General features: G+C 40.2%; 1 protein-coding gene across 2 annotated transcripts in view; it reads left to right on the top strand.

The window, feature by feature from the left end:
* Positions 1-8,672, top strand: part of LYRM4 (LYR motif containing 4) — a 115,097-nt gene extending 106,425 nt beyond the window's left edge. For both annotated transcript variants that reach the window (XM_075270782.1, XM_075270783.1), the window contains exon 4: positions 8,251-8,672. In XM_075270782.1, the coding sequence (XP_075126883.1) occupies positions 8,251-8,313 (63 nt within the window). In that variant the 3' untranslated portion in view covers positions 8,314-8,672. The remainder of the gene's footprint in view (positions 1-8,250) is intronic.
* Positions 8,673-12,327: the final 3,655 nt, after the last annotated feature.

Here is a 12,327-nt window from a genome sequence, read left to right as displayed (position 1 = left end):
AATGTAACAATGTCTAACTTGTAACATGTGAGTCTCTATTGTGAATACAATATGTGAGGTTTCTAAATCATTGTATTTTATTTCCTCTGCATTTTCCACATAATTCCAACTGTTTGTATATTGGGGTTGTAGATGATTTGGGGCCTAATGAAGCCAGCAGCAACTCAAACCTTCTCCACGTAGTGAATGGAAAGGATGATAAATAGTTAAACTGGATTGAAAACTAGTTACTTTTCAAGATTAGCCAAACATTGCCAGCAAATAGTATCTGAGATAAGGCTGCGATAACACAATAAGACTGGCTGCTGTGGATTCCAAGTTAAAGTGTCACTAACATGAAACAGAAAGCAGGACGTCTATAAATTATCCAGAAAGGGTTAAAATGCTGCTTCCTTACACATGGAGTATACACTACAGTGAATGCTGAATAACTGGCAGTTTGTAGTCTGTTGCCAAGGCCACGCTGAGAAGAAAGTCGCTGAATTTTAAACAGCATGTAGCAGATCTAAGCGAGACTTAGGCCTTATTCACATATCACTGTTTTACATTAGAATTTATAAGACCAAATTAGGTGTGGAGACTACACAGAGATAAGGTTTAATGGAAAGATTTGCATTTCTTGTGTGTTTTTAATCCCCTTTTGATTTTGGTTTTCAATAACTAATACAAAACACTGACTTGTGAATAAGGTTGGGTTCACACTACCGCCTCTGTCCGCCCCGGGGTTTCCATTCTAAACCTGAACTTTATGCCTGGTTCACATCTGCGTTCGGTATTCCATTCGGGGGATCCCCAAGCGGTGAGCTTATGAAAGCACACAGACCCCATAGACTATAAACGGGTTTGTGTGTTTTCCATTTAGTGTCTGCATAAGTCATGTGGAGAGAAAAGTACTTCATGAACTACTTTACTCTCCACACGACATGACTTGTGCGGTCACCGCTCGGAAAACACATGGACCCCATTATGGGGGTCTATGTGTTTTGTAGTCTATGGGGTCTGTGTGCTTTCATAAGCTCACTGCTTGTCAATGCGTTCAGTATTCCATTCACGGGATCCCCAAACGGACTTCCCGAACAGAATACCGAACGCAGATGTGAACCAGGCCTTAGCTGCATGCACAATTTTATCTTCCTTTACAAAAGTAAACAAACATGACATAAGCTAGTGTCCATCATATTGTTTACATTAGAGTCAATGGGATTGGAGACAGGATCAATATGTGACAGCTAAAGTCCATTGCTGTCATCCTATGACTGAAGACACCAACAGACTTTAGTAGCAGTAGTGTGAACTCCCCCTGAATAGACATAAGGGCAGGTCCAAAGGAGCACCATAATAATATTGTCAGGGTTTGTTTATATTGGTAAGGGACTCGGCTTAGGCTTTCTAGATAGGCCATACACATGAGATCACTGTTGCAGATAGCTTTCACCCAACTTCATCATAAACCGCTCACCAATCTTGCATGCAGCAACATCTGATGTTGGTGGAGAATCATAACTGCTCATATACGCAGGTTTGCTGGCTGATCCCACCAATTATTATTATGTTATGTGTATGGTCACCTCACCAGTAGCAGAGCAGCTACAATGACAAGTAGAGTAGCATAGATATCTGGCATCATTTAAATGAAGAAAATTGGCATAAATGATGAGAATCTGATGTGGTCGATGGTCCCACCCCTATCACGGCCTCTATAAGGGAAGTGCACAATTCAAAAATGTCTACTTTTTTGCAAAAATTCTCACTTCTTTCGTAACACACAAGCCCCTGCCCCTGTCTATGTAGACTAAAAGTTATGAGCTCATGTTCATTGTATTAACTGCAGAAACCTCAAACATTTAATTCTCGTCCTATAAATTGACCACATTATCCTTAAGATGACAAACACGTTGTTCACGTGCTACACAAGGCTTGTGCAGAACAGGTGACATTTCATAACAGATGGAAATCTATTCTTAAACTTGCTGCCATCTCTGCCAACAGTGAAAAGTGCGCTGAACTGACATTTCTAAATTTTAAGTAGAAAAGTGTATTCCATTTAATTGGTATTTGATGAATTCAGTAGGATACATAGGTAGCATACAAATTGTATTCTAAGCCAGCTACATTAAACAGGCTCAGATTTTTTTTTTTTTGTACAGCATTTCTCCAATACCAGTGAATAACTAGCGCATTTCACCGAAAATAAGACCTGAAAAATCATACTAGAGCTTATTTTCGGGGTAGGATTTTTGGGGTAAGCTTGAAATATAAGCTCTACTCTGAAAATAAGCACTAGCTACAGTTCATGAAAAAAAAAAAAAAAAAAAAACAGAACAGTTACAGTAGACCCTTCATCAAGGAAAGCAGACACCCCAAACAGAATTACACCCCCAAGAGAATCACACATTGACTTTAAGGGAGTCATCAGTACAAGATGGCACTAGTGAGACAGTTCTCCACAACAGTGAAGGTTGACCGCTAGTATTGCTGTAATCTAAAACATAGATTGGGTTGGCCCGCTGGCATGACTACGTTGTGGCTGCCTCCAGACACCAGGTGGAGCCAATTGCTAAACATGGCTGAAGTGGAACACTGCTGCAATGGCAAGGGCGTAAGACAGTAGTGATCTGTGTGTGAGAGCCCATCCACCATTAGCACTTGCCAACTCTAAATGGTTTTAGGTGTGAGGGCGTCTGGTGAGTGGATTGTGGACCTAACCTATATTTTGGAGCAAAAAATAATAGAAAACCCTGTCTTATTTTCGAAGAAACACGGTACATAAAAATGTTATGAGCTCACCTGGTGTTATATTCAATGAATGAGATTCATCCCAACATAAGTTGCTCTTTGCGAATAGGATTCTAGGGCAAAACCACATACGGGCCCAAAACACTGCACTGTCTGCTGGTGAACAGTGGATGGCGTAGTAAAATAATTCTCACCCATGTGTATGGTGCTATAAATTGCTGATGATTTACCATGAAGAATTCACACTACAAATCCTCAGCAATTCATGTACACTCATTGAGCACCTAGTCTAAGTAGTGCAGCGTGATATTTATCTGCATTAGGGAATGTTACAAGCGGAATTAATGCTCCAATTTCCTATTAAAAGCAGTCCAGGGCAGGAGGGAAAGCTATTTCATGTTAGAGGTCACAATGGATTGGCTGGAGTTAGTCTTCAGTTCATTTCATCCCTTACCTTGTTTGCATAAAAATCCAATTCCAGCCGTGTAATTGCACATGGAATGGAATGACCTTGGCATTTGAGAATTTAGCCTTTTCTGTTATAAGTTGAAACTTGTTGGAGGAGATTTCATTGTTGATTTTTAATGTTTAGTTCTATGACTAATGATTCATTTGACAACAATTCCAGGGAGAGATCCTGTAGTGAGGATGTAATTGAATAACGCTCCCCACTGAAATGGCAATTTCTTCTGCCGTGTGTATATCGGACATCTTCACGCTAGGATCACATCACACATTGTAAGAGGGGAAATCTGGAAATCATTTACATCAGTGCATATAATATGAGATTGGCAGTGTAAAGTTGTGAAATTATAGTAACTGGGCGGGTGGCCACTTACAGATTGGTCTACTGACTTGGTGTAATCTGCATGCAGAACTTTTTAAGTTTTATTTATATTTAATAGGAAAGCATTAAAAAAAAAAACTTTATAAATTCAAAATTGCCAAAAATAGGGAATGTCTTATATTTTAGACACTGTTAAAACGGATCTTCATTAAAAGAAAAAAAAACGCATTGAAATCAGTGGGACGGATTTATTAAACTGTCTCAAAGAGAAACTGCCTAAGGCTGAGTCCCCATGTTGCGGAAATGCAGCTTTTTTTGTTGAAGATTTTGTTGCGGTTTTTTGAGCCAAGGCTCATTAATATTAAATGCAAATGAACTATTTTATAAATTTTTTATTGCAAATGGCATACTTTTTATTTCAACGACTTTTTAACAAAATCACTCTGCCTTTCATATTTGAGATTTTAGAATTTATTCACCTCAGAAGACTAAACAAACAACTTGCCTGCTCTAATGTGAAGGGTGATGCTGAGATCTCGACCGCAGCAAATAGACCATTGCTAGCTCAAAAATTATCCCCCATCACTGCTTCCACACTATATAATGGCCACATTACTGGTCCCCATACATTATGAGGGAGCAGTGAAGTAGCCACTGTATGAATGGGTTTGAAAGAGTCCTGCAGGTTTCCGTCTCCTGCTCAGTTTTGTGCAGGAAACGAAAACCTGCATGAACGGAGACCGGGCGCAGATGTGAACGAGCCCTAACTCCTTTCTCCATATATTAGCTCACTGAATGTTTTTAGTTTCTTTAAGCAAAAACTTGAAAATCAAGATTAAAATTGAGAATTGCCGAAAACCTTGAAAAAAATCCAGATTTTATTTTTAAGTAAAATGGCCAAGCACTAGCTGGCATTGTTTTTCAGATTTTATTTCTGTTACTAATACCATACAATGTGTTACTGCCAATTGGAAGTGTGTAAATCAATGCAAGCAGTGGTGCAGATAATGATAAATATCTGTATGAGCTGGAACCGGTTTTATTTATGAAAGGAGTATCATTCAGTGAGTGTTTTCTGCCATACTGCACACCCTGGAATACCGCCTGATAAGGTGGTGGTAGCTAGCAAATGCCTAATCATGCCTGGTCATTTACAGCATGGGAAAATTCCTTTAACCCTTTAGCCCCCTTGCACATGGCTTTATAAATGAACAGGTATGGTGGAATATTTGTTTTTACGGCCATATGGGATAAATAATGCTATTTTTGAATAGTGGGAGCTTTTACACACATGGAGATACCGAAGGCCTGGTTCACATCTGTGTTCAGTATTCCGTTCGAGGAGTCCACTTGGGGACCTCCTAAACAGAATACCAAACACATTAAAAAGCAGTTGGCTAAGAAACCACTCGGACCTCACAGACTGTAATGGGGTCCGTGTGTTTTCCGCGCAGTGTCCCACAAGTGGACTTGAAGCTGGGATTTTATCATTCCCAGTGCAATGTCCTGCAATGCATAGTATTGCAGGACATCGCACATTAGTTCCTAATCGTATCTTGGGGTCCGACAAGTGACAGGGGTAGGCAATCTTGCCCCGGATCCCTGAATGCCATGATCACTATTGATGGCATCCAGAGGGTTAATTCGCTGGAATTGGAATATGTAATGACTCCGGCAGCTGCTCTCGGCCCTTGACTGTGTAGCATAGCTGTGGTCAAGGTGTAATGCCACATGTACAGCTTACAGCATTACAGAGCCATACTATTACTGAGCTGAGCATTAGCTATACACTCAGCATGATGTAATAGTATTGCGCAGAGCTGGAAGGGGTTAGAGGGGCATTATACTGTGTGGGGGACCAGAGGGACTGTGAGAATTAGGCAAAGTTACAGGTATAATTTATTATGCATAAATTTGCCACAGATTTTGTCCCTCTTTTTGTCCTCTGAAAGTTGGGAGGTATGAAGTGACAATGTACTGAATGTTGCAAAGTTACATGTGATTTGTAAGGAATTTCTTACTTGACAGACCTGGACAAATCTTATTTTTAGCAGCCTGTGGTATTAGTATATCTTTACCACCCTCACACTTGCCGAGGTAGTAATAACAGGATCCTCCCTACAATATGGCTTCATGAACACAATTGTGTGCTAACTGTTTTTAACAGATAGCACACTGACCTATTCTTTTCCTATGGCCCCATACACATGACTGTGTATTATCACAGATTCAGGGAAGGTCCTATAGCTGTGTGCTTTGTGATCCATGCTCATTAATTGAAATGTTTGGGTCCAAGGAATTGATGAGTTGATGGACAGCACATGTGTATATATATCATCCTTGAGCCATTATCTCATGGACCCATACATGCACACATGTTTATGTGAATGTAGCCTAATGTTTGCCTGCATGTACGAGGGAAGTTCAATGTATTTTCGGTATCGAGGCGACTTAGTTATGATTTTTTGGACAAAGAGGAAAATTATTTTTTTTACAGGGTATTGAAAACTTAGTTTCTAGATCAAACAAGTGTATTGAGGTTATGGGGGACTACATTGGAAAATAAAACTTATTCCAAATTTTCGGATTTTTCCTTCATGCCTGTACCGAGAATACATTGAAGTTCCCTTGTATGTGTGTGTGTATGTATATATATATATATATATATATATATATATTATAAAATCCCCCACCTTGGGCAGCTACCACATGTACCCTCCCTGTTTCTGAATTGCTTTTTGCTGTCAGCGAGAGAAATCAGTGACCACCTCTGCCAAGTCAGTTACTGTTATAGCATTGAGCAATGGAGGCACCCCGAAGTGGAATGCATCCGATGCAGGAAGGAAAATCCACTTGCCAGTTTACATTGTCAGCATTCATTTGTATCTTTAGGGGATGGGGATGGTTTCAAGTGTTTGCCTATTTGTCCTTACTGTGTCACAGTCGCTGATAACATTGTGGAAAAAAATGGCTAATGGAAACGGAAGCATATTGTATGATGGTCACTGCATACATGCAATGCTACCAGTAGTGTGAATCATGAGCATATACAGGGCCTCGAAGTATGCAGTGTGCTCCAGAAAGTACTCTAGTTCATTGCTTGGGATATTGATTGTTCCAGTGCAAAATTCTGTATCTTCCGTACAATGAGTTATTGGAGACGAGTAGGCCTGGACTCCCCGTACCTCTTTCACTATTTCTGCTATTTCATGGTGTATTTTCAGTGCTGTTTGTTTTTGCTAACTGAACTGTTATGACATTGACCTCTGGAACATGGCAGGGAGCCAGGGGTAGTGTTTGTAAACTTAATACAAATATATTTAGTCTGGAGAAAGAAAGTGGATTTTTGATGTTTTTAAAGCAGATCACACACAGTCTCTGCTTTAGTGGGGTTATAGGGGTTGTTTGTGTGAACTGCGTGTTCAGCCCTTGCATTGACTACTGTGAAATGCTATGCACATGGACTGAGGTCTGTGCTTGGATCATTGTTATTACTCTCTATAGGGCATGGCGTTGTACGTATGGTTCACATACATAATAAAAATCTACTGTAAGGGCTGAATGGTTCAAAAAGAGAGATTCATCTGCCCATAAGGGATCAAAACCTGCAAGTAAGAGGGAAAAAAACACTAAAGAGCCCATGCTCATGGCTTATGAAATTTTACCGGAAATAAAATTGGCATAAGTGGGATGTATGCTTACTGTTCATACCTTGTAAAATGTAATACTGTCCAGAATCCCAAGGGTGGACGACTTCAGTTCCTATAGTGACTTATATGAACACAAGTACCATATATTTAGGCAGTGTGAACTCCCACAGGGTGTTTGAGGATGGGTTCCTTTGGGATATACTTGCAGCAGATTAGACCCGCCAATTTACTGGCAGTTAATCTGCTACAATCTCCAGTAGCAGCAAAATAGATCTACATGCTATGCTAAAAACCCACAGTGCAAATAGGCCAGAGATGCAGGTTTTCAACCCACAGCATGTCAATATATGCTGCAGGCTTTGAGCATGGTGTTCAACCTTTAATGTAGAGATTGAAAGCATCAGGATACCTGCAGAGATTACAAAGGGATTTCCTCTGTAAGGGGGCATTCACACACAGTTTCCGTGTGCTGATTTTGGCGCAGAATTGCGTCAGAATCCACGCAGAAATAAAGCCTCCCATTGACTTCAATGGGTTCTGTTTTCCCCAGGGAACCCATTGAAATCAATGGGGAAAAAATCCTCCCATTGATTTCAGTGGGTTCCGCGCAGAAAAAAGAACCCATTGAAGTCAATGGGAGGCTTTTTTCCCCCATTGATTTCAATGGGTTCCGTGGGGAAAACAGAACCCAGTGAAGTCAATGGGAGGCTTTTTTTCTGTGCGGATTCTAGAATCTGCGCCAAAATACTCAGTGTGAGTGTTCTCTAAATGCTGCCCATTTCAGAAGATATTACCTGAAGTAGAATTGTATCAAACTAGCTGCTAATATTACCAGACAGAAAATCAGCAGTGGACCTGTCCCATAGGAACCCAGGTTAAATTTGACAAGAACACATAAAACTTTACATATTGAAATTGTCACAGAGCGAAATCTTGGCCTTGTGAGCTGCAGCAGCCAGAGATCAGCCTGTATTCTTAAAATAAAAAAGGGAATCAAACTCTCTTTTTGTCTTGCACACTATGGTATTCTCTCTGATATATTAAGTGACACTGTTTTTTCTCTTTTTTCACCTGCAGGTAACCATTGGCCAATTGTATACCACTGACAAACTGATCATCGAGTCTCCAGGGACCCAGTAGTATCGCCATCACCTGTTAGATGTCTGATACGTCGCTCAACCTCTCCTAATGCTCTGATATAAAGATTATATTGCCTATATCTCTTTTTTAACTAGTCTATTAACTGTATAACTGGTGTATACTTATATTTATTGAAAAGTGCAAGGCTTCAGCAGGATAGGTTAACACATTGATCTCTTTCCTATTAAAAGGAAAGTAGCAGTATACAATGACAACCATCTCTGAGCAACAGCCAATAAGTAGCCATAGCAAATGTTGTCACTATCATCAAATGAAATCTCTTTTTTACCAGTTACTGTATGATGGAACAAGTGGGCTATAGTTCTATGTGAATGTCTCTTTCTGAAATGAAATTAAAATTACAATACAATATGTTATTGCCTTCTGTTTATTAAAGCAGTATTATCATATTGCATGCCATCATGGCCTTTATACAATGCATTGTGTAGCACTTAGGGCGGGTTCACACCTGCGCCTGGTCTCCGCTTTCAGGTTTCCGTCTTCTGCCCGAGAAACTGGACACGAGACGGAAACTGGCAGTCAGTTTTCAAACCTCTTCATTTGAATTGGTTTGCTAAGTGACTACCCATGAGCGTCTTCTCGTCTCCGTGGCAAAACCGTTTTTTTTTTGTTTTTTTTTAACCAGACACAAAGTCGGACAAGCAGGACTTTGTGTCTGGTTTAAAAAAAAAACAATAAAAACAGTTTCACCGCGGAGACCAGAAGACGTTCACGGGCAGACACTAACTGCCCAGTTTACGTCTCCTGTCGGCAGAAAACGGAAACCCACAAAGCGGAGACCGGTCGCAGATGTGAACCCGCCCTTACCTGTGAATGTGTGGAAAGGTCCCCATACACACAAGAGTAGGATCTTCTACTCCCCATTGTAAACACATGTACACTCAGTCAGGACTTTACACAGCTGACCACAGGGAGCGAAAGAGATGTTGAGCTGTGGAGTCATTTATAGTTCTTAAAACACACATGCAAGACCAAGGGACTTCAAAATATCATGTAGTTTTTATGATATCTTTCTAAGGGCTTCTATATCCAGAGGTGTAGAATGGGTATCCTGGTTCCTGATCTGGATATTGGGAAAAGAAACAGTTGCCCTATTGTACCTCTGGTACCTTTCCCCAGGTAAGATAGCAACATCTGTACCTCAAATACTAAATTTCTGTTCCCAGACATTGACATTGATATCAATGCACAATAATATTTCTTACAGTTATGACAAAGAAAATGAATGATGTACTCAATGATATTTCCAAACAGGACTCATGTAACAGTCAAATGATGTCACAATAAAGAAATAATAAACTGTGATATATCTGCATAGGGATAATGTCCAGAAACAGTGTTGATGCCATAGCAGATATTTGGAATAATTGTTACAATTCACGGATTACGCACACAGCAATGTTATAATACATGATTAGAAATGCTGTAAAGTCAATTGAGAGTTATTGCACATCATGATGTCACAGTATGAGGATAATGTGTACAGTGAAGTAGAACAGGGACAATAAACATACTGGTGCTATAGCTAAAAGCTAAGGGCTACAGTGATATCAAAGCCCAGGAGCAATAAACACAGCATCATGATACAATAATAATGCTCACAGTGGAATATAATAATATTCCAATATGCCAATAGTAATGAACCGTGCTTTTAATATAAATCAGTGATATCATAGCTAAACAGAAGATCCATAGTGATGTCTTAGTACATAGATAATAAACAATGGTAAACCAATTATGTGGCAAACCGGCTATAAGGTCCCCTGTAACTATAGTCCCCAGGTCTGGCTTAACCCTATAGTTATATCCATCTTTATATCCCCAGTATCGAAAGCGGATAACTGATCCAAAGTACATGATCACAAAGATTCCAATAGTAACCACACATATCCTATTGGTCTAGTATAGCGACTTTACAAATTAGTAAAAGTTGTGATTCTCCTTTTAATTTATCATAGCTATAGCAAGTTACATGAAGACTAACTCATTTCCAGCAAAGGATTTTAAAGCCACATTTGAAAAGGCCATATATTGCAGAGAAATTAATGATCCAGCAATTACCTACACCATAATGAGCAGAGACTTCCTATAAAAGTCACTTCATTGATCAGAGCTATACATTAGAATGTGGCTTATGCAGAATCTCTTAAGCTGCATTACTTTCAAGGACGTTAAAACACAATCTTCTGAAATGATCTTGCTTTGTAGTAGTGTTAACTGGTGTTGAAGGGAACCTGTGAGCATGAAAATGAAGCCTAATATGCAGCCATCGTGTTATAAAACAGTAAGAGCAGATTGATATACAGTATTGTGGAAAAAGATGATGAATAACTTGTCATGTATTCATTTATTTCTCTGTTCTTTTTCTGCTTATAGAGTCTAGGGGGCACCATATCTGTGACTGACAGCTATCCCTGTGGGCACAATCAATGCTAGGACTGCCCACTGACTCAATTACTCCTTCACAACATAGAGCAAAGAACTGAGAAATACAGTTATAGAGCAGCCCCTCCTGCATCATTACATTATGGCTGCAGATAAGACTGCACTTTACATAGCTAGAATGGTTGAAAACAGACATATGTCCATCATGTTCAACCAAGGGATGGGAAACATCATGACAGTCTATACATTTCCATAACCATCAATGTTATTTTGTTCCAAAAAGGCATTTAATCCCTATTTGAAGCTGTCAGCTGTTTCTGGTATGACCAGTTCCTGGGTAGGATATTCCACACATTCACAGTCCTTACAGTGAAGAAGCCTTGTCGGCTGTTGAAGTTAAAATTTGTTTTCTCCAGACCGAGGGAGTGTCTTTTGAGGGGATTTTACATGGGATATTTTTGGGTATGTGTATATATATATATATATATATATAATATTTATTGGGGAAGGTAGCTCGACATCAGCAATGGTGCGGACCCAACCAGCCAGAGGCATGGACAAAAAAACTGTAGCAAAAAGGTTTGTAAAAAAAAAAAAAATCAGCAGGCAAAGAGGAGCAAAATAATATACAGCCTTAAAGGGGTATTCCCACGTCGCATACTCACCAGTCTTCACTGCTGTAAAATCTTCTTTCTTCCTTGTTTCTTGCGTCATTTGGTGGGCGGGGTTTCATATGCAACCTGCCGTTTAGCTCTGCCCTTAAATTAGTGTGAAGCTCTGCCCACCGCATAGTGTGACCCTATGGGGCGACTGAAGGGCCTGTGATGTCATCAAAGGTCCTCAAACAACACTATATGCACAATATTGGACTATGAAGTACAGGCAGGAGCAACTCCATTCTGTGTTACATACAGAGACTGCCTGTCTCTGCCATAATGAACACAATTGAATTAGCTAGCCTGATAACTGGGAGAACAGAAGGCGTTCAGAAATGAAAGCAACTCCTCTCCCCTATCTGAGTGCAGGAAGCTAGGTCACGTGGTGCAGACACAGGAATAGCTAGATACAAAGGCTCGCTCCCTTCACTTAGCCCATCCTCCCTCCCCCCTGACAGCAGGCAGATACATCACTTGACTCATGAGCAGCTAAGTCAAGGACTGTGTCAACAATGAATTGAATAAAGTAAGATAGTGGACAAACAAAGCAGTTTTGCTGAAGCAATGTATTTAGGAAAAGTCTTACATCCACATTAACAAGCAGTATAGATAGGATCCTTGTGATGGGACAACCCCTTTAACTTCAAGCAAAACAATGTGAAACATTATTTTGAGCATTCACTAGACAAGAAGTACTAACTGTACATGTGACTTACTATCAGCCACACAAGTCAACAAAAAAAGAGCAGCACAGTCTTACCAGACTCCCAGTATGTCAGGACAGACCCAGCCAATTCCTCTCCCCCCAGGATCTGCATTGAAGTGCAGGCTCTGCAGCCCTTTATGGCCCAGTAACAAGTCTGGGACCTACATCTGGGGCTGAAGCCTATTCAAGATCTGCCCTGGACCACGCATAAGTGGAATCTGGGGGAGATATACTGTGACTCCTGTC

This window comes from Leptodactylus fuscus, chromosome 4 (assembly GCF_031893055.1).
Source record: "Leptodactylus fuscus isolate aLepFus1 chromosome 4, aLepFus1.hap2, whole genome shotgun sequence".
In the NCBI taxonomy this organism is placed as follows: Eukaryota; Metazoa; Chordata; class Amphibia; order Anura; family Leptodactylidae; genus Leptodactylus; species Leptodactylus fuscus.
This window is presented reverse-complemented; position numbering and strand designations above follow the sequence as displayed.